General features: G+C 42.4%; 1 protein-coding gene across 3 annotated transcripts in view; it reads left to right on the top strand.

Moving 5' to 3' along the window:
- Nucleotides 1-7,480, top strand: part of XRCC3 (X-ray repair cross complementing 3) — a 58,926-nt gene extending 51,446 nt beyond the window's left edge. For 2 of the 3 annotated variants that reach the window (XM_078784330.1, XM_068129176.2), the window contains 3 exons: nucleotides 121-333; nucleotides 4,354-4,400; nucleotides 6,602-7,480. In XM_078784330.1, the coding sequence (XP_078640456.1) occupies nucleotides 121-333; nucleotides 4,354-4,400; nucleotides 6,602-6,887 (546 nt within the window). In that variant the 3' untranslated portion in view covers nucleotides 6,888-7,480. The remainder of the gene's footprint in view (nucleotides 1-120; nucleotides 334-4,353; nucleotides 4,401-6,601) is intronic. The other variant, XM_068129179.2, reaches the window with a different exon arrangement.
- The last annotated feature ends 16,482 nt before the right edge of the window (nucleotides 7,481-23,962 follow it).

Below are 23,962 nucleotides of genomic sequence, written 5' to 3'. Positions count from 1 at the left end.
TAAGGAGTTGTTATTTTGTTATGTAAATTTTTGTGGGCCATTTGGGGTCCATGTTGGGATAATGCAACAGAATTTGTGACATTTGATAATTTTCTTTAAAAACGGTGTGTTTCGTGTTAGGACTCTCTTTGGCGCTGCATCACACACAGACTGCCTCTTCTCATTGCCCGGCGCTCTGTTCGCCTTGTTGTCATCGATTCAGTGGCAGCTTTGTTTCGTTGCGAGTTTTCATGCTCCATGGCAGCTAGAAAAGCAAAGCTGCTGCAGAATTTTGGAAATCTTCTTCATCAAATCAGCCACAAACATAACAGCCCCATTGTTTGTGTGAACCAGGTAATAGAAGGCCTATCATTTTGCAGTTGTCTCTTTAATAGTTTAATAGCTCTAGATCACGCTTTACTGAACTCATCATCATGAACAAATATATATATACACTACCTGTTAAAAGTTTAGGTACACCCAACAGTTTTTGATATTTTACTGTTTAATGTGCAAAATGAACAAAACAACAACAACAACAACAACATGCATTTTAAGGCCATTTTCCCTGCAAGAGCGGGGGTTAGCCTTGCGGTCCCCATGAAAATCTTCTCCATTTTGCCCTATTTTCTGCATCTCTCCTTGTTAACCCCCTTGCCCGCATTTCTTCTTCCACCATCTTAAGCCAAGTCTTTCACGGCCTTCCCCGTCCTCTACTTCCTTCTACATTCATTTCCATCACTCTTCTCAACCAGTCACTTTCATCCTTCTTCAACACATGACCCAAACCATCTCAACCTGTTCCTCTTCACAGCATCAAGCACAGGCTCTATTCCCATCATCTTTCGCAATTCATCATTTGTCTTCCTCTCTCTCAACGATACTCCGCACATCCACCGAACCATTCGCATTTCCACCCTTTCCAGCCTTCGTTGCTGCTCTACGTTCATTACCCATGTATCGCTCCCATAAATCGTAACACTTCTCACACATGCAGCATACACCTTTCCCTTCAGCTTCAACGACACCCCCCTCCTCATCAGCACGCCACTCAGTTCCCGAAACTTCTTCCATGCACATCTCACTCCAGCAACCGTTGCCGAGTCTGATCCACCTTCTCCATTCAGCATGTCTCCAAGGTAACAAAATGTTTTCACACCTTCCAGCTTCACGCCGTCTCCAAGATCCAACTCAACATTTCCTCCATCTGAAGCTCCCTCTGTACACACCTTACATTTGAATGTAGCTGCCACACTGGTTAATGACCCTCTCAGACCACTACATTTTTGTTGAACCCACTCAACGCACATTGTACATTGAATGGAGTTCACTCCGACACCCTTCCTGCACACAGCACATGGCCACTTCCCAGTTCTTTCCACATCACCACATGCTTTACCACTTGCCATCACCTTCGTCTTTCCAATATTCACCTTCAGACCTTTTATCTCCATACATTCCTTCCACTTGTTCATCTTTACCTTCAGTCCATCCATACTTTCCGCAATCAACACCAGATCATCTGCATACAACAACTCCCATGGTAAACCCTCCTTTACGTTCTGAGCCAGCACCTCCATCACAGCTACAAATAGTAGTGGACTTAGTACCGACCACTGATGCACTCCCACCTTCACCTCAAACTCACCACTGTTCCCGTCCTTCGTCCTTACAGCTGTGCGCGCTCTTTTGTACATGGCCATCACTACTCTGATCAACCATTCCTCCACTCCTCACTTCCTCAATGCCCATGTCAATATTTCGTGTGGAACCCTATCGAATGCTTTCTCCAGATCAACAAACCCAAGAAACAACCTCTTCCTCCTCTCCATGTACTTCTCCTGCAACTGCCTCACAATAAAGAGCGCGTGTGTCGTTCCTCTTCCTGGCATAAATCCAAACTGCATTTCGTCGATCTTCACCTTCTTCCTTATCCTCCTCTCCAACACCCTTTCCAATACCTTCATTCCATGCTCCAATAACTTTATCGCTCTCTACGAGCCACACTCCAGAGGGTCACCTTTCCTCTTGTATAGAGGGACGAGGGTACTCGGTTCCCAATCCACTGGAATGCGGCCTTCTTTCACCACCAGATTACAGAACTCTGTCATTCCCTTCACACCCCAACTTCCTGCTGCCTTCAACATATCTCCCACAACTCCCGTCAGCCCTCCCGCTTTTCTCCTCTTCATTGCTTTTATCGCTTCCTCAACTTCCTTCTCAGTTATCTTCTCTGCCGGTCCTAAAACTGGATTACTCTCTATGTTGCCATCCCATTCATTCTCTGTATTCAACAGCATTTCCATATATAACTTTTCCATCTTCCTTTAATTCCATCTGGGTCCACAACGATTTGTCCAACTTCATTCTTCAAGCAACTCACCCCCATCACATCACACCTCTCTTTCGCTATCTGCTTTACAATCCTGAATACCGCTCTCTGACCCTCTTCCGAATCCAAGCGTTCTCCGAACATTTTCCTGCATGCCTCCTGCGCCTTTGCTACCTCTTTCTTTGCAGCCTTCTTGGCTGCCTTATAACTTTCATGCCCTGCTTTTTCTGCTCCCGTACCCTTCGCCTTCTGTCACTCCTTGAACTTCTACCTCTTCTCGTCAATCCTCTTTCCAACTTCATCATCCCACCACCATGTTTCCGAGTGCCTCGGTGGTCCTTTTGTCCATCCACATACCTCACCAACGGCTCCCAACAGACTATCTTTCATTGACATCCAACCACTTTCAAGCTCAACCACATCATCCTCTACCCTACTTAGCCTCTCTTTTAATGCCTCCCTTACTGTCACCTCTTTCACACCTCACTTGTCACTCAGCAACCTCTACACCTTCATTCTCGGTTGGTACTTCACCCGCCGAGCTCTCCTCGCACCTTTCACCCTTATGTCGCAGACAACCAAGTGGTGCTGTGAAACAGCCTCCTCCCCCGGGATCACCTTTGTGTCCTGGAGGTGCCCCCTATCTCGCCTACGCACCATCAGGTAGTCAACGGTTGTCGTCGACCCACCTGACGTGCGTGTAATAAGCTTATTATCCTCTTTCTGGAACTGAGTGTAACAAATCAGCTCCATCAGCAAACTCCAAAATCCTTTCACCTTCTCCATTTCTCACACCATATCCGTAACCCCTATGAACTCCCTCAAAACCGTCCATACTCCTTCCCACATGTCCATTTAGGTCTCCTCCTCCCACAACAACTTCCTCGTCTTTCACGTTTTCCATCAGCTTCTCTATCGCACACCAGAACTTGTCCTTCTCTTCATCCCTCCGACCAACCTGCGCAGCATATCCCGAGATGACGTTCACCAAGAGCTTTCCAATCATCATTTTCACCATAATCAACCTATCACTCACTCTAGTCACACTCACCACACTGTCTACAAACTCCTCAGAAAACAGGACACCAACACCATTCACGCCCTCCGGGCACCCTTGCCACACAAACTTGTATTTCTGTCCCTGCCTACCTTTCACCATTCTCACACCACTTCCCTTCCATCTTGTCTCTTGCACACAACATGTGTCCACTCTTCTTCTGACCAATACTTCCACCACTTCTACTTTTCTCCCTGTCATTGTCCCTACATTCCATGTCCCAAACCTCAGAAACCGATCTTCACTTCGGGCGGTACCCTGCCCATATGTAGTTGTAATTGTCATGATTCTCTTTTTGAGGCAATGTTTTTATGGCCAGATGCCCTTCCTGACGCCAACCCTCTGAGTCGTATCTTACGACAAGCAGGGATACGGTGTACTTATTCTAAACCAGGGTACACACCGGGAAACGTTTATAACATGGAAATTCTGGGGGAGGTGGAGGCGGTGTCAGCATCACGGCTGAGGAGGCCCGGTCAGCACCACACCACGTCGGCCCGGTCAGCACCACACCACGTCGGCCCGGTCAGCACCACACCACGTCGGCCCGGTCAGCACCACGGCGGCCCGGTCCGACTTACTTGAATTTAACGCTCCAAACGATCCTTTAAAACGAAACTTCACGGAATATGAGCATTCTATATATTTTCAATTCAGTGCTCCAGACTCGCTCACGTACTTGATTTTTGGCATAGACATGGCCATTGGGCCTGGGAAGGACATGGCCTACCTAAAAATGACCTCCGATGACGAGATCCATATTTTTAATTCATATTTAACTTAGCGCATTTCAGCGAGGAACATTATACACTGAATCTCAGCCTGTGCTGCAACGTCATTGTTGACTGGCCCTCCCCTTCCCCCCCCCCCTCCACTTCCCCCCTTCCCCTCCTTCCCTTCCCCTCCTTCCCTCCCCTTCCCCTCCTCCCCTTCCCCCGTCCCTTGTTTATAGGGTAACTTTTATTTGTTTTATTGTGCATTGCAGGTAACTTGCAGAATGGACGACATTGGTGGTGGACCAACCAGTATCTGGTAAAATGATTTGCTTCATTATTGTGTAGTTATTGTGATAACTGATAACATCATTGTGTAGGCATGGTACATTGTTTTAAAGCATGGTGATCTCATTTTCTAAAACTGCCAAGGAACTTTCATTTCGTGCGACCCCCAACTTTCACTTAACTTACTTGAGTTACTTTTGTTATCAATCCTCGTACATTTTCAGGGATTCTTTTTACCTATGATGATTTCGACTCTGCCTGGGTGAGGGGTGGGGGCATGTTATTATCGTTATAATTATTATTATGCTATTATCATTATTGCCGACGTACCATTTTGAATGGAAAAATGTTATTATGCCATTATCGTCATTATTACCTCTGCCACCAAAGGTGGAAGGAGGTTGTTTTTTCACCCCTGTCTGTTTATGTGCATGATATCTGAAAACGTTGGAGACAGATTCGGATGAAATTTGGACGTATTGGGTGTGTGACAAGGACAAATTGATTAGATTTTGGTAAAGATCTGGATCCGGATACTGTACTACAATTTTTGAGCGATTCTTCAACACATTGTCAGATCGGTCCAAAAATAATATATAGCACGATATCTCAAACAGTTGTGAACGGATTCAGAAGAAACTTGGTGGACACAATGGGTGTGTGACAAGGACGAATTGATTCGATTTTGATGAAGATCCGAGTCCAAATCATATGATGAGGTGGGGGGTCAAAAACGAGGTGGGGGCCAAAAACGATATGTAGCATGATATTTTAAAAGGTTACGGATGATTTATGGCAAAATTTGGTGGATGAGTTGGGTTAGTGACAAGAACAAGCCGATTCGATTTTGGTTCAGGTCCGGATCCAGATCTGACCTATCGGTGGATACAAAACATAAACTGTACGACCCGGCAGAGATATGCTCTTTACCGAGTGCCGTTCTAGTTACTTTTGTTATTTGAAGTGGCCTTGGAAAAACGCCATGATGAGCTACTATCTACACACCTTAATACTGTGTTTGTTCAATGTGGAAAAACCTGCCATTTATCTTGGCCTTCAACTTGGGGGAGGGAGGACATTATTAGTATGAATATTGTTTTGTATTAATATTATTGGCAGTGACCCATGGAAAGTCCACATAATGTCAAATATGAGTTCAAGTCCTCAACTCTTCAAAACACACCTCCCCCCCACTCCCTCACTTCCAACTCCTCAGAAACATCAAGTCCACACCCTCCCCTCAAAACCCTAAAACGTCAATCCTTTCCCCACTCCAAGCCTTCAAACCCCCTGCCCTCCCTGCCCATCACGGTCACTTCTCCAACTCACAATCAATCATGTGAGATATGCGGAAGATATTACTATGGCCCGTCATGGTCGCCTGTCCAATTCACAATCCCGCAAGATATGTGGAAAATGGAAAATATGCAATGTGACCATGAGCAGGTCATGGTCCGCCATGGTCGCCAGCCCAGCTCACAATCGCGTGGGATATGCAGAAAAGATATGTGACAAAAAATGACATAAAACCAATGATCTTATTGATGCATAACCTCACGGTGTATCGTTATTAATTGAAACCTCTTCATTTAACCTCTTAATTTAATTTGATCTTGATCATTGTTAATAACTTTTTGAGACATCCTGCTCACAGATCGACAGACAAACAGACAGGAGTGAAAACATAACATCTGTCCACCTCTGGTGGCAGAGGTAATTAACATTTTGATTACAAGAAACGTTTTCATGCCTTCCCGCATGATTAACCACCAGTTTTGGTTTTTCATTGAACAATCCTTGGGAAATCATAACTTGTTATATTCTTAAAAGAGTGTAATAAACTCAAACATAGTTTCGGTCATTCGAGGAGGTCTTTATTTGACCACTGGCGAAGAGCGCCTGCATTAGCCGGGCCTCTAGAGACGACAATTTTAATTGATGGATCCACATTCAAGCCGCCACCTGTGTAAGTCAGTTACATTTGTGTTGCCAGAAGGTCAATTTACACTATTACCAGGAAGTTACGAAGTACTTGAAATTTCTCTCTTGATATTCAGTTATCCCTAGTTTAACTTAGCTCTTGCATCTCTTGTCAATATCAAGTGCTATTAAAAGTATTCTACACATTTCTAAATTGGGCTGCGCAATGCATAGTATTATCTTAAAGGAATTAGACTGGCAATGATAAAACTAACTTTAATATCACTCACCTGATGATCTTCCTTTCTGCAGCTTGGCATCCCAAAGGATTATTCCATCATTGGGAACTGCGTGGTCCAATATGCTTCTAATGAGACTGCTGGCCAGCAGAGAAGAGGTGAAGGCAATTTTAGATACCGAGCACAATCCCCAATGTGCTGTTGAACATTCCAACTGCACTTTTACGTTGCAAACTCAGAGGACATTGGAAGTGTTGTTTGCTCCGCACCTGCCACACTCACTTTGTCACTACGTCATCAAGGCTGAGGGTGTGTATGGCGTCAGGGAAAGTGATAACACAGACATTGCACGTGTATAATCACACAAGGAATGCCAAGCTTGTGCCTGTATGTCGATCCTCTTTGTAATGCAGTTGTTTTTATCTCTTATAAATTATATTGCACATAAATATTGTCATGCCCTTGTACATTGGTACACTGTTGAGCTTGACCACTTAAATGCCCATTAATTATTTATTTTATGAAGGTTTTGGGATGATCGTGATGTTTTGACGTATATTTGAAAAAACAAATTCTGATCTACATCTGCATATCTCTAGTTCAATTTTAAACTCATTTAACTGCAGTACTTGTACCATATTTCAGGTAACACTGAATAACCCAAAGGAAATGGTATCTTCAGTGATTGTTTTGTTCAAGATTTTGTGAAATGGAAGATGATTATTGTGATGCTCATTTGATATCAGTAAATTGTATTTACCGAAATCATAAACGGTTTTGAAACGCTGCTCTGTATTCAGGTTGAAACCGTTTATTGGCGCTGTTGTTCAAAAGTATATATGGCATGCTCTCAATTGTAAGGAAAGTTGCAGCATAGTCATGTTGGCTTTTCTTGTTTATTTTAATAATGTTGACATTTTAAAGACTTAATAAAGTGATATGCAATGAGTGACTTCAGACTTGCAACTCCTCGATGAAACTTCAAGCTCAAGTGATTCATCAAAGCACAGATGGCCATCAATTTTACTTGCATTCCTGCACTGTTCTAATCAGATTCTGATGTGCCATGCAGTGTTAGAGTGCCGGTGCTCCTGAAGCAGTTTCTTGGCAAGGGATATACTGGGTGGTTTATCGTTGTTTTCCCAGCAGGAGTTAGGGTCAAGAATTTGGAATTTGGCCATAGTGCCAGTGATAACTTGCCTACTCTTCGCAAAGTACTCATGCAATCTTTAACATCCATCAACTAATGCCGGCAGATGGGACACATAGTTTAATGTCCACGTGAAAAATGCCACACACATTGATTCAGCATGCCCATGAAACGCACACTGGGATGAAACACACACATCTGTAATGGGACTCGATCTGGCGTCCTGGCCGATGGCAGTTAGGGGTGCATCATTAACCAGTATAGAGCCGTAAGGCTTCAATGTCACCGAGTGCATGGAACAGCGATGTGTTGCCCTTACAAGCCCCAAAAAGGGTGAAACTAGTCGGGAGCTTCGCTTTTTCATCTGGAGTTCCAAACAGACAGTGACAGTGAGAGCTCGGGTTCCAAACTCTTGGGTAATGAGAGCGAGAGTTAGGGTTTTGGAGACCAAGGTATAGAGAGTGAGAGCTCACGTTTGGACTGTGATACCTTAGATTTACAGAACTCTAGCTTTGGTTCCAAGACCGATTTCTTGGGTTCATTTATACTGAGCTAGGATTTGGAGAGTGAGGACTCGGGTCCAGCGAGGGCTAGGGTTCAGAGAGCAAGAGCGAGGTCTAGTTTTCAGAGAGAAAGCACTAGGGTTTTAAAAGCAAGAGCTAGGATCCTCGAATGAGGGTTTGTAGAGCGAGATCAAAGGTGGGGAGAGGCATCAAGTGTTAAGAGAAATCAAGCTCGGATTCGGAGGGTGCAAGCCTTGTGTTCCAAGTGCTAGGGTTTGGAAAGTGAGCTCTTGGTTTTCTAGTACAAGTGCTCAAGTTTCGAGAGCAAGAGCTTAGGTTCAGAGAGTGAGTGCTCAGAGATGGGAAGCTGGGATTAATCGAGAGCTTGGATTCTGAGAGCTTGATCTAGGGTTATGTTATGAGAGCTGCCAACAGTATTTAGAGAGTCCAAACCCTCTGTTGATCTAGGGTTTGGAGAGCAATAACTGGTGTTCGGAATGCACAGGCCTTGTGGTATTCACGGAAGTTCTGACCTTGGAGTTTTCTTTGTTTGGTCGTACAGATGAAAATCCGATGGTGGAAGATCAGGACTCTCGTGTTGGGTGGGATGGGCGTTGGGGGGAAACGGTTCAAAACCCTGCAGTCTTCATCTTGTGTGGGCATGCATTGTTTTGTTGCTGCATAATGACACCCACGATGCTTTATGTGCATTGCTGGCTTCATTTTTTTAGCAGAAGTACCCATAATGTTGCTGGTTTTGCTTGTTATTCAGCAGACAGGATACAAATGTGACGACTCCTTCCGACACAAGTCTGGAAGAGATATCACTGACCATGTGAAAAAATGTTTGTTATAATGTACACACCAACATTATTGAGCGTTTGACTTTGCAAGTTGTTCACAGTTGTGGCAAAGAATGACCTGATCAGAAACTGATGCCACACCATCTGTATGGCGAAGATGTTGTCTGAAAGTGAGATAGAGATCTGCAGAATGAAGATCTGCTTTCCTTTGTTCCTGTTGCCACTTCTCTAAGATGACATGATCATAGAGTCTAATGTTGATGTATCTGGAGCCATTGCAGTGTACGTTGAAGGAATCAAGATTCAGCAATAACATGGGCATCCCAACCTTCAGCTGCAGTATGGGAAGGATATGGCATATCTGAAGGCATAAAGAATTTGACATCAGTTGAGGAATTTGTCAGGAAACTGGAAGGCATTGGCATCATTGAATATCTTATCAAGCTCCTGCAGATGCATTTCTCACCTGGAAAGAGTGAGATCAGGTAATGATTCACATGTTCCACCGGTCGCCAGAAGGAAGGTCTCGGTGAATGTTTTGCCTCTGACATCCAAACAAATCTAGAGGCTATGATGATTCTCTACACTATCTTTGACCGGCTCATTTACTTGTTTCTGCTCCCCATTTAGCTTTGATTCATTCTCATTGGTATATGTCTCCAGTGATTCGTTGTCAAATTCTGTTTTCTCCCAGATCTCTCGTTGATTCTTAGGAATGATGGATCCGTTTTGGCAAACCAAAGTGTTCTGCATCCACTGCATTCAATATGATCCTGGATCACAAAGACCACCTGGTTAAGAATGATCTCTGTTGACTGTTCTATGCCATTTGTCACTTTAGATCTTCACAAAGGACTCAAATTTTCCGCTCCCAGAATTGGAGGGTATTTACAGTGCCTTCAGAAAGTATTCACACCCCTTGACTTTTTCACATTTTGTTGTGTTACAGGTTGAATTTAAAATGGAGTAAATTGAGATTTTTTTTTTTGTCACCGATCTACACAAAATACTGCATAATGACAGTGAAAACATGTGTATGAAATACAGATACAGAATGAAATACATAAATATCTAATTTACATAAGTATTCAGTTCCCAGAGTCAATTCTTCGTAGAAGTGCCTTTGACAGGGATTACAGCTTCTAGCCTTCTTGGGTATGTCTTCATCAGCTTTGCACATCTGGATTTGGGAAGTTTCGCCCATTGTTCCTTGCAGAGTTGCTCAAGTTTTGTCATGTTGAATGAGGAATGTCAGTGAACAGCAATCTTCAAGTCTTTCCACAGATTCTCAATGGGATTTAAGTCTGGGCTTTGGCTGGGCCACTCAAGGACTCACGTTCTCGTTCTGAAGCCATTACAGTGTTACTTTGGCTGTATGATTGGGGTCATTGTCCTGTTGGAACATAAATCCCCACTGCAGTCTAAGGTATTTTGTACTCTGAAGCAGGTTCTCCTCAAGTATACGCCTGTATTTGGCTCCATTAATTGCTCACTCTATCCTTACAAATCTTCCAGTCCTTGCCGCTGAAAAGCATCCCCATAGCATGATGCTGCCACAACCATGCTTCACGGAAGGGGTGGTGTTAGATGGGTGATGAGCTGTGCTCGGTTTCTGCCAGACGTAGAGCTTTGCATTCAGGTCAGAGTCAATTTTCGTCGCTTCATACCACAGAATAATTTGCCTCATGCTTTCAGAGTCTTTCACGTGCCTTTTTGCAAACTCCAGGCATGCTGTCATGTGCCTTTTTCTCAGGAGTGGCTTCCATCTGGCCACTCTCCCATAAAGCCGAGGTTTGTGAAGTGCTGCAGAGACTGTTCTTTTTTTGGCAGATTCTCCAATCTCAGCCAAGGAACTCTCTAGTTCTGTTAGAGTGGTCATTGGGTTCTTGGTCACTTCTCCGAGCAAGATCCTTCTTGCACGGTTTTTTTTTTTTTTTTTTTTTTGTATACAAGATTGAGACTCGTGTAAGAGCTAACATCAATCATAAAAAATAAAACGGACCCACAAAACATACAAAAAAGGGAGCGGGAGACAAGATGGGGAGAGAGAGGGAAGCACACAAGTACAACAGCAGAGAACAGGGACAAGGGAAGATCTGTGGAAGGGAGAGGGCTAGGGGGGAGGAGGCATGGGAAGGTGGTGGGTGGGGGGAAAGTATAAAACATATGGACACTGCTGGAACTTACAGGAAAGAAAAAACTCGGTATTTCAAATAAATAAAAAAACAAAGTGGATTTGTGGTGAATTAATTGGGGCAGAAGACATCAAGGTTTTGGATGGGAGAAGATAAGAGATGGTGGTGAACAGCTGTTTTAAAGACCTGGAGGGAGGAGTGGGATTGAAGAGAGTGAGGGAGTTTGTTCCAGAGGTGGGAGTAAAGAGAAATGAAGGAGTGAAGGTGAACAGAGTCTTTATTTTGGCAATTTCACCAGAGAGGGTTACTGGCAGATCTTGTGCGACCTGTAGGAATATTTGGGGGACAGAGCACAGATAGAGCTGGGGGAGCTATTCCGGATAGGAGTCAATAGAGGACAGAAAGACCACCTACCTGCTTGCGGTGAGTGAGTGGAGTGAATGGCCCACAGAGTTAGCGTCATCACCGGAGATTCCAATGATTCTGAAAGCATTGGTTTCAACAGCGTGATGAAGCACGAGGTGTGAGGAGCACCAGCCCAGAGGGGAGAACAGTATTCCATTGAGCTGCGGATGAAAGCATTTTATGTAGTGAGGAGCTCAGGTGTGCCAAGGAAGGACCTCGCATGACGGAGGATGCCCAGTCGGCGACTGGCTTTGGAGACCAGCTTGGAAATGTGGTTTTCCACAAAAGATCATGGCAGATATTGAGACCCAAAAGCTTGAGTGACAGAACTTCTTGGAGAGGATTGTTCAGAAAGTATATGGGAGGTTTGTCCAGTCGGTCTTTTCGGAGAGACATAGTAAGAGTGTGAGATTTGTCAGAATTGAAAGACGTGTTCCAATTGTTTGACCAGTCTGTGATTTTGTCCAGGTCTGCGGCGGGTGAGGAGGCTGCAGACTGCCGATATGAGATATGAGAAATCAATCAGAGTGTGGAGTCATCAGCAAAGAGATAGAGAGGATTTTCAAGAGAGTCAGAGAGATCATTGATGAAGACCAGAAAAAGCACACGGTCCAGAACACTGCCTTGAGGAACTCCAGCCTGAACAGGAAGGGGAGATGAGAGAAACCCATTCAGGGCCACACGTTGACTACGACCAGAGAGGAAGTCCGCAAGCCATGCGTGGAGATTTCCATGGATACCATAGGAGGAGAGTTTGGTGATCAGAGCGGGGTGCCAGACCGTATCGAAGGCACGTGATATGTCAAGGAGGGAGACAGCTCTAATTTCCTGTTTGGCATTGAGGACCTCCATCCATTGGTGAGACAGCATGTCCAGAGTAGAGTGACCTGGTCTGAATCCAAATTGATGATCAGAAATCAAGCCATTGGAGAAGAGGAAAGATTTGATATCCGAAGCAATGATGGAATCCATGACTTTGCTGATAATTGGGAGGAGGCTGATTGGTCTGTCGTTGTAACGATCTGTTTTTGCACCTTTTTGTGTAAAGCGTTAATGTTGGCTGATCTCCAAGCTGATGGCAGTTGACCTTGAGTAAAAGAGAGGGTGAAGAGAACAGAGAGAGGGTGAGATAGAGAGGCAGAGCTGGATTTTAGGACCCGTGGGCTGATGCAGTCTGGTCCAGTTGCAGAATCATAGTCGAGGATTGACAAAAACTTTTCTACCTTGTCAGGAGAGAAAGACACAGAGTCCATTAGCAGGTGGGTCTAGAGAGGGATGGGTTTGGGACACAAGATTTTGAGGCAAACACAGAGTTGAGGCATTCAGCTTTTTCACGTGCGGAGTCAGCTGTGTCGCGAGTTTGGTTGCTCAGTTTGGTCAGATGGTCAGCTCTAGTAAGAGTCTGTGTCGTTCCATATTTTTTTCATTTTATAATGATGGAGCTCACTGCTCTGGGAACTTTCAACAATATAAATTGTTTTATACCCTTCCCCAGATGTATGCCTCCTCACAAATTTATCTTTCGAGTCCTACGGACAGTTCCTTGGACGTCATGGTACAGTTTCTGCTCTGACATGCACTGTCAACTGTGATACCTATAGAAAGGTGTGTTTCTTTCTAATTCATGTCAAATCCATTGAATTGGCCACAGGTGGACTCCAATCAAGTTGTAGAGACATTTCAAGTATACTCAACGGAAATTGGATGCACCTGAGCTCAATTTGGTTTGTCATAGCAAAGTCGTTGGATACTTGTTGACTCAAGACATATTTCAGCTTTTAATTTTCAATAAAAAAAAAATTTTTTTAATCTAAAAACATGTTTTCACTTTCTTTTCATGGGATATTTTATGGAGTATGGGGTATTTTTATGGGTACTTTGGCATTATGGGATATGTGTAGATCAGTGCCAAATTTTTTTTCAATTTAATCCAATTTAAATTGAGGTTGTAAAACAACAATATGTGAAAAAAGTCAAGAGGTGTGAATAATTTCTGAAGACACTCGTGGCAGACAAAGATCAGCCAATTGGCAAAAGCTGTTGCAGCCCTTGTCCAAAGTGTACTGTGGCTGCCTCTGTCATGGCTCTATCCACCTCTTCATCATACAAGAGATCTCATACTTATAAAGTTGCCTTGTAGGTTGGGTAAACATTGGCGTTCATGGTTTGGAGGTTTTCAAAGCTTGTGGATCCTAATACACTGTATAAGAGCATCCTCGGAAAATAGAGCTCATATTGTAAGGCAGAGATAATATATCGAATCAGTCTATTCGGTTGTTGTCTCTCTGATTCTGCCCTCCTATAACTGCTTTGCCATTGTGTTTGTTCAATCAAGTGACTGATGTTGTCAGTCTGTTTCAACTAGATTGACAGTCGCCTGCATTTTTTTTTGATTGGTAAGGCTTTCTTCATGTTGCTCATCACGCTCAGCCTCCTGCTTTCTTGTCTACTCTTCATAGGTAAAGGCCTTGGACCAAGGTTTGTCTTCTTCTTTGGTGGCACAAACAAGCCACCTCATGATAGAATGAGCGACATGTCACTGTTGCTGTTGTTGGGTGTGGGTCGATTTTTGAACTGTGCACCCATTGGTCGGAAAGCTGCCAGATCACACCCACATCTGTCGCTTTACTCCACCCACCATCCTGCCGACAATAAATATCTATCGCCACCATCTTGTTTCCTGATGGGCCGAACACATTAGGCCTGTATAGGCAACTGCACTGTCCGGCTTTGTTGCGTCAGATTTCCATTGGCTTTGTTTGGGTCGAATTTTAAGTTGTTAGTATGGTTTAATCGAGCCTGTACGCGCCTCCCTAAAAAAATAGTATAACGTAATTCTTGAATGGTGCCATGTGCGCGTTTCCAAATCTGCCAATTTACCGGATTTTTAAAGCCAATTTAGTCGAGCATAATGGAAAAGCCCCGTACCTCGAATATCCATATACAGGTTTTTATGAGGAAAAGGTTATTACCACAAAGAGAGCAGGAGGGCGGAAACTTGGTAACCGAATACATCTCTGACTTTTTTGAGGCCCAAACCTAGATCTACTGTAATCTATATAGCCAACTCAAGAGAGGATAATAACATGACCTTCCCTGTCACTCCTGTTCGGAGTGGGTGCATTGGTTGCCTGAAACCAGACTCAGCTGTCAGTCAGACTCGTAATTTATATTGAACGAAACCGTGAAGACCCTCGGAGATTAATTGTATATGTATAATATCTTCAACAGTAAGGATTCGGGAGGGGGTGAAAATATTTTGTGTCCCAGGTTGTGACCACAATGCAGTCATTGTTGTTCAACAATGTCATTCAAAACTGGAAGCATAAGCTGGCCATGCACTTGTCAAAGGTGTGTCACAGCCTAAGTTGGGTGTGGCAGTCCCAACCCCTGAGAGTATTCATTTTGTTATCAACTAAAACCTTCCTGAGTATAACCCACCATTTTTCAACCCATTCTGCCAAAAAGCCACGAACAGACACTTCTCAGATTATATGATGATGATGAGGATGATAATTATGATTGAGTATGAGTTGTTATATCCCCTCCCACTGGGAGCGGCACTATGCCATGTAAATTTGCACAGAGAGAATTGGGGTCCATGAGGACCCTGTTTATGATTTTTTTTTTTCACAGCCAAAAACCTTCCTATGCGCACACACACACACACACACACACATCAAGCACACCAACCAGTTTTCAACTCATTCCGTGTGACGGTTCAGGAGTGCATAGACGTCAAACAAACAGGTTGATGCTTCTCAAATTGTAGGGTGATCTGTGTAGCAATGATAAGGAGCCTTCGTAAATCTGCGCATGAATCTGAAATGAAACAAGCATTCTGAGTGTTGCGCTGCAATACATGTCCCCTACCGGCAGTCTGTCGTCCGGAAAACTGTTGGGGAAATTACCAAAGTTCAAAGTGCCATAACTTTGTCAAAAAATGATCGAAACGTCGTGAAGTTCGAACTTGATCTGTAACTTATCATGAGGAAACCATGTGCCAAGTTTGAAATCATTAGCATTAAGAGTTTAGAAAAAAAAGTCCGGAAAACTTCTTTGTATGACTGACTGACAGACGGAGGGACGCAGTGCAAACCTATAGTCCCCTCCGGTGTACACCGGTAGGGGACTAATAATACTGTACTCGTGTAGGACCTAAGAGTTGATTCCCCATAAACTTCGGTTTGCTCAGGAATGTTAAACATATGACAAAAAGTGAACGTGAGATGCTGTTGGATATTTCTTGCCTTTATTAAGGAGTACGTGCACACATTGTTGACCGGTTGATCATTGTGTGATGAGACAAACTTTTTTTCTTTTTTTCGAAAAAACACTTCTTCTTTTTTAATAAACAGGATTGCAGGTGGTGTATTTGACCATGTTAACTGAGATGTATTTTCCATCACAGAAGCCAATGCTAATTCTCAGAAAATCTTAAGCAGTTTCATCAAAAACGTCTTCATTGTAAAATACTTGTGTGGTGTCTTGTATATAAAAGCAGTCTTGTGATTAGGCCATATTCTTTTAAAACTTTTTTTTTTTTTCGTATTCTTATTGTTTAAAGAGGTGTGTGTGCTTGTATGTGTATGTAGGATTCTAAATCTAAGCTTGGAAATGCTTTACAGAACTGTAGGAAGAGTAGCGTGACAAACGCATGAATTATAATAAGGATTATATTTTAGGAATAGCTGACACTGTATAATTATTAAAAGTGTGTATGTGTGTCAGGAAAAACCGAGATGTTTGTGTACACATCTCTACATGTATGAGCAAGGCCTACAATTACAACAAAAACAAGTTGTCAAATGTTTCTGTTGTTGAGGACCTCCCTGGGTTTCCAAAAGCTTGGAATCTAAATTTGGAATATGAAATAGTTCTGTTTTTAGCATGATTTTCACCTACAAACTCATTGCCCTTTCCACAAAGGCCACTCGGGTAAAACGATCTTGAAGAGCTGATGTTCAATGCAAGACAAATATATCAATACGACTTTCTTTCGAAGGATCTATGAAGGACATGGAGGCATTTGGGCATATCAAAGGCTGCATTGGTACGTACAGCCAACATATGGTTGTTTGTCAACATATGGTTGTGGATTGCATTTATAATCTCACTCGTCATGGTCTGTCAAAGTCCTATAAATTGTACCAAATTACTTTGGTGAACCAGGTAAGGATACAAAATGTATGTCCATTTTCATGAGCGAATTGTTTGAGTATTTAGCATTGTGGGAAAGTTAGACTGCAATCTCTGTGGTGCACGTGCCTGTTAAATGTCCCAGGATTACCAAAAATGGTACCGCAGCTGTTTGGGGCTTTGGTGGCACTATGGTACCATTGCGAAGGATTAACCGTACCTTTTTCACATCCCGCGGGAACAATACTTATAAAATGTGTCGAAGGCTTCTTTGTTTTTATTAGTTCTATGGCAATAAACACCAAGGAGGTGTGGACGTCATTAACGCAATTAGCTCTAATTGCTGCACTGACGCGTGTTTTTGTGGAATGAACATGGGAAAAATGTAATGCCGGTGTCTGCTTTGAGAAATCACCTGGAGAGCAAATGAAAAAAATAGGACTTCATGGATTCTGCTGAGTGCAAGGAAAAAGTTGTATCAATTTTTTTGTAGAGGTTATGTTTTCACCCCTGTCTGTCTGTTTGCTTGTTTGTGCACAGGATATCTCAAAAGGTTGTCGACGGATTCGGTCTAAATTTGGTGAAGAGGTTGTGTATGTGAGAAGGACGAACTGATTCGATTTTGGTGAAGATCTGGATACTAAATTTTGTAAGTGATTCTTCACCTTTGAGAAATAGAGCCAAAATTGATATATCGCATGGTATTTCAAAAAGTTGTGGAATGATTCTACAAAAACTAGGTGGATTGGTTGGGTAGTCGACAAGAACGAAATTAGATTTTAGTTCATGTCCGAATCCAGATCTGCCCCATTGGTGGATACAAAATGTAAACTACCCAGTCTGGCAGAGGTATGCGCTCTACCGAGTGTCGTTCTAGTTTTTATATTGATTGTTAAAGCCAGGACACGGTGTGGCTGCTTGCCTATTTTGCAGTACACTTTCTTGTTTTAATGTCTCCCACCTAGTGGTATGAGGCCTTGGTGTTCTATTGCCAAATGGATGTTTCAATGTAGAGGAGGTTAGATGAGTGGAAGGGAGAGAAAAGGGTAATGGAGGCTTGTAAGAGTGGAATAAGAAGTGAAAACAAGCTCAGTTACTTGTATTCTTTGGGCTCACCATCAGTCATTCCCTCTATTCGGCGAAACACATCTCTAAGCTGATTCCTAAAGCTGGGAACTGACTGGTCATTTTGACCCAGGCCCCTCACTTCTGCAGAACTTGTAACAACCTATGCCTGTTTCAAAGTACAATGGCGTTGTCGGTATTCCTTGTAGACTGGCATAGCCCTGCATTCCGCGCCCTGTCTGCTGGAAGTCCACGGGCTATGAAAATAATCAATATCACCAATCAGGAGGCGTGGATGACTTGCAGTGTTTACTCCTTTCTAACACTAAACTGGTTCATCTGCTCCATCTTCAACTGTCTCTCTTCTTATCATGCCCCCCCCCCCCCCCTGTCCTTTCAGACATCTCCCCTCCCCAGCTGTACAACGCTGAGCATCTTCATCCACCAATCTTCTCCTTGTCAACTTCTCAAAGTCCAGCTTTCTCTCTCACCCGAATTCCTGTGTACCTCTTTTCCCACCGATGGAAAAATCTCCATGTCTGTCCAATGTCCTCTGTCCAATTTCTCCCTCCACCACCATCTCATGTCATCTTTCGTTTCCACTAATGATCTCTTTTTATTCCAACTAACCTCTTACCATACCCTACATTTTCCATTAGAAAATGTATATACTGTATGTCCATCAACTGCCAACTCGTGCCCTTTTTATGTCAGTTGAAAATCCCTCTTCCTCTGTCATTTTATTTCTCCCTGAGCCTTGAGTTTGTTTTAAAATCGAAGGTAGTTTGGTGAGAATACAGAAGGGGAGTAGAGTCAACAGTTCATAGTGTTCTTAAATGCAGTTGATAACTGTACCAATGATGAAGGAATGACGCAACATACTGTATGACACAAATACACTAGAGGGAGGTGCTGACTCGTGCCATTAGATTTCTCTTCTAGGAAGTTAGGGTTGGTTTATGATTTGACGTCGTATACCGAAAAAAAATTAAATCTGACTTAACTCCCTGCCTACATGTTCTTAGTATGTAGAGATAGCAAATTTCTTCCATTCTGTTGATTTCAAAACGTCATATGAATGCAAAATGAAGCTGTGTGTGTGTGTGTGTGTGTGTGTGTGTGTGTGTGTGTGTGTGTGTGTGTGTGTGTGTGTGTGTGTGTGTTTATACACTGAATCAGTTTGGCTCACAGGGCACCTTGAAAATGCTGTTACTTGCACAAAATCTGCCTTTCAAATCGTCTTTTAAACATAAATTTCAGCATTTAGATGAGAGTGGCAATTTCAAAGTCGTTAACCACAAATGTTCTGTTCCTGAATAAAAATCGGCCTCATGGAAATAGAGGAAAAAAGACAAATATCTGTGGATGAGTCTGAGAGGTGTTGATTTCCTATCATTCCCTGGTAATATAATCGGCAGCTGCAGTGAATGTATATAAAAAACACATGGACGGTTCAACTTTTAGCAATAGATGCAAAAATCGAGTATAATTGATCTTGTGGCCTTGGAACTACACGAAAACAATCTCTCACATCTCCCACCCCTTCCTCTCCACCTCCAACACGATTAATAGTAACTATCCTTGTTTTAAACTTATCATGTGCATTCAAAAGCCCCAGCTATGTTCTTCCCATCGGTGTCAAAAAGCAACTAATCCAGATAAAGTCCATTCGCTGGTAGCGAATGCCCGTCCGCTCAGGCCTTACACCAGTTCACATAGCGGGGATATTGTACGACGAGCAGTTGCCCATTCCGCAAGCTAAGTTCTCCAAGGCTTTTGTTTCGCAGAGGAACAGCCCTTTCTTTCAGGTATGATACTTTTCCAAGGTTTTCAGATCATCTCAGAAGCTTGGTGAGCCATTTTAGGTAACAATCCGTATCCACCACAGACAATATACTTGATGATGGCCTGAATGCCGACATTTCCTGGGGTTTCTGTACATGCATATTGCCTCTAACTTGTAACTCTGACTTTCTATCCCTGGTTAGTGTCAGCTGTTTCTGCTCCTTGATCACAGCTGTTGTTGATCCTAAATAGAGAATTCCGTACCTGTGAGAGTCACCTCTCCCTTTCAACTCCAGTCACTTGAGCTCTTTGTGCCTGCTTGCTCTTTTGATGTGCTTCCTGTCTGCTTGGCCGGCGTGTGAGTATTGCAACAAATATGGCTCTGTGTTTGTCTGTTTGTCAGCAGAATAACTCGACAATATGAGCAGCTAGAATTGCCAAATTTGGCACAGAGCTTCAGTTGTACACACAAACACGATTATTGCAATACTCACATGCCGGCCTATGGCTGCAGCCTTAGTAAATATAGTCCTGTACTAAATTTCAAATGATATTTTTCCTTGTGAGCTTAAAGTTGAACTTGTCCAAGATGTTCACAATATGAAGCTCTGTGCAATATGAAGCATAATATGGCGATTCTATCTGCTCTTGCTGTACAGTTATTCTGCTGACAATTAGACAAATACAGACAGCATCAACACAATACTCATACACCCAGCCTACGGCTTGAGTAAATACTTCATAGCATTATAATAATAATAATTAATAAGACTTCCTTTACAAAGAACTTTGACGCAGGAGGAGGTTATGAGGCCCATGCATGAAAGCCTGTACTATTATTACCAACTCATGATTATTTTGTGCTTTTTATCTTTTTTAAATGTTGAGCATCAAGCAAGAAAGCAGCATGTACAGTGCCTTCAGAAAGTATTCACACCCCTTGAATTTTCACATTTGGTTTTGTTTCAGCCTGAATTTAAAATGGATTAAGTTGAGATTTTTTTTGTCACTGATCTACACAAAATACCCCATAATATCAAAGTGGAGTTAAAAAAAAATTCTTTACAAACATAATTAAAAATGAAAAGCTGAAATATCTCGAGTCAATATACGTATTCAACCCCTTTGTGATGACCCTCAAAATTGAGCCTAGGTGCATCCAATTTCCTTTGATCATCCTTGAGAAGTCTCTGCAACTTGATTGGATTCCACATGTGGCCAATTCAATTGATTGGACATGATTTAGAAAGGCACACACCTTTCTATATGAGGTCCCATAGTTGACTGTGTGTGTCAGAGTAGAAACTCTACTATGAAACACAGCACTTCACAAATCTAGGCTTTATGGGAGAGTAGCCAGATGGAAGCCACTCCTGAGAAAACGAAAGACACATGACAGCACACCTGAACTTTGCAAAAAAAGCATGTGAAAGACTGAGAGCATGAGGCAAAATATTCTGTTAACTGATAAGACGAAAATTGAACTCTGGCCTGGATGCAAAGTGCTACGTCTGGCGAAAACCGAGTACAACTCATCACTCATCACTTCCCTACCGTAAAGCATGGTGGTTGCAGCATCATGCTATGGGGATGATTTTTAGCAGCAGTGGGAGACTTGTAAGGATAGAGGGAACAATAAATGGAAACGAATACAGGCAAATCCTTGAGGAGAATCTGCTTCAGAGTGCAAAAGACCTCAGACTGCGGGGAAGATGTACATTCCAACAGGCCAATGACCCCAAGCATACAGCCAAAGCAACACTGGAATGGTTTCAGAACAAGAACGTGAAAATCCTTGAGTGGCCCAGCCAAAGCCCAGACTTAAATCCCATTGAGAATCTTTGGAAAGACTTGAAGATTGCTGTTGACCAACGCTCCCCATCCAAATTGACAGAGCTTGAGCAAATCTGCAAGGAAGAATGGGAGAAACTCCCCAAATCCAGATGTGCAAAGCTGATACAGACATACCAAAGAATACTCAAAGCTATAATTGCTGCCAAAGGCTCTTCCACGAAGTATTGACTCCGGGGGCTGAATACTTGTGTAAATTAGATATTTCTGTATTTCATTTGCAATGAATTTGTAAACGATTATAAAAACATGTTTTCACTTTGTCATTTTGGGGTATTTTGTGTAGATCAGTGACAAAAAAAATCTCAATTAAATCCATTTTAAATTCAGGCTTTAGCACAACAAAATGTGAAAAAGTCAAGGGATGTTAATACTTTTTTTTAAGGTCTTTAGTATGATTCGGCCAGGGTTTGAACCATTGACCTCCCATAATCAGAGCTGACACTCCAATCATTGCGCCACCGAGGCTGGTGAATAAGTACTCAATCATGAACAAATTCTACACTTTCAGAAGTGTTGTTCGGAATGGCATTCATGAGGAAATGAAGCAGATCCTTCACTTGAAATTGGAGAATTGTGTGTGTCATTATAAACGTATCAAAGGCCAAGTTATATTTCTTATGAAACAGGATACAGTTAGGATTAATTTGACCCAATTTTGCACAGCATTTAATAGGACACCAATTTAAGTCTTAATATTGAACAAGCGTTTCTATTAATGCATTCATAAAACACTCAAGGATAGGTTTGTGCATTCATAAAGGATAGGTTTGTCATAATTTTACTTGATGAATATTAATATCATATAACTTGCCCCCTTTTAAATCGTACAAAAAATATGGGAGAAACATTTATCCTGATTGAATACTGCTTTCAAATTCAATATTAAATGCAACTTGGCCCTTTTTAGATATTATATCTTTAAAATGCTGCACGATTTAAAAAATAAATCTTAAGAAACCTGCATTTTTTCATGGAAATGTTTGCAGTGATATAAATTCTTTCTTCATGACTATTTTAATTTCCAGATAAGGAAATTGAGATTACATTAATGAGGTGTAGATAAGGTGCAAGCATGATTGGCCAAATTATATAAACCCCAAGAACAGACATTATATAATTAACCTTGTGAGGTGAACGGTCATGAGAATATTACACACTTTTGAAACTAGTGCACCCGCAGACTCCAGGAGGGGCAGGAAGGGTCATTCCTCTTTGGGGTATATAGATTGCAGTCGATCAATGGACGGGTCTCAAGAACATTGGGTGTGTGTTCATTTACCAAGTTTCTTGTGGAGAGATCGCCAAGTGGTTTAAGCATTTGAGCAAGCACTCCATTCAAAACTGTTAAGGAACCGCTGGCTTGGCAAGCGCTAGCTTGCTGCTTTGTAAAGGAGCACAACCCGAGCTTCTCCCTTTCAGTTTTGTATCAAACAGCAGGAGCGAGTTTCAAATGTTCGCGACGAAAAATGCCATGGTAGCGGCAGAAAGGGCCATGTTATTAACCCAACATTTGTGGGTTATATAGAGGACCGTAGATCTTCGCTCAGTTCTGTAAGTAAACCTTACTTCACGGATGTCGGGATTCCTCCAAATTTCTTCATTATTTTTTTATTTTTTTTGTATACTGAATCGAGGCTCGTGAAAGAGCTAACATTAAGCACACAAAAAGTCAAACCGACACATAAAACACAAAAAATAATGGGAGCGGTAGACAAGATGGGGAGAGAGGGGGAAGGACACAAACACGACATTTGAGAGCAGGGACATCGGGAGAAATGTGGGAGTGGGGTATGTATGATATGTATGATTTAGTATGATAAAGAGCATTAGCAACTGTTTAAAAAGCTAAGCATACATGTTTGTGGTTTATAATATTTTTACTTCCTATTGCTTCCACAGAAACACCATTATAACTATAAGGTTTATCTTTGTCATTATATCTACATGTTATCACTGCAGGAAAAACGCCTTGGGGAAGTGGGACATTATTAGTATTAATATTGTTTTGTAATAACATAAATAATATGTGATTATCATTAATTTTGTTATTAAAAGCGTCTTTGGAAAAACACCACGATAAATCGTCTTTGGAAATACGCCACGATAAAGCTAATTTAACATTTATATACACCTCAATGTGCAACCCCATTGACGGCAATGGCGGGCAAACTCGCTCGGGGGGAGAAAACCCCCTAGGGGTGGGGGGGGGGGCAAATGAATGCGCTACAACCTTCATGGTGTAACCCTTGGTCATCCTGTCAAGTTTGGTTGAGATTGGATAAGTAACGACAGCATGTATTGGCGTCAAAAAATCATCAGACAGATGGACAGACACAAATGGCGTATTTTAGTATGATGATAGCCGCAAAATCGGTGAAAGTACGGTGTACCGCTTTGAGTACGGTGAAATCCACCATTACGAAGTGGAAGATGTATAACACCAACCAGACTCTACCAAGATCAGATTGTACATATAAACTCAGCAGCTGGACAAGCAGGAACTGGTTCGGGATGTAAATCCAACAATGACTTTTAAACATCCACACTGAGATGGAGGTCAGTGTTCATCAATCAACAATATCCCGTTCCCATCAC

Source organism: Myxine glutinosa, chromosome 9 (genome assembly GCF_964187855.1).
Source record: "Myxine glutinosa chromosome 9, kmMyxGlut1.1, whole genome shotgun sequence".
NCBI lineage: Eukaryota > Metazoa > Chordata > Myxini > Myxiniformes > Myxinidae > Myxine > Myxine glutinosa.
Note: the sequence above shows the minus strand (reverse complement) of the source record. Positions and strands in the feature narration are given on the sequence as shown.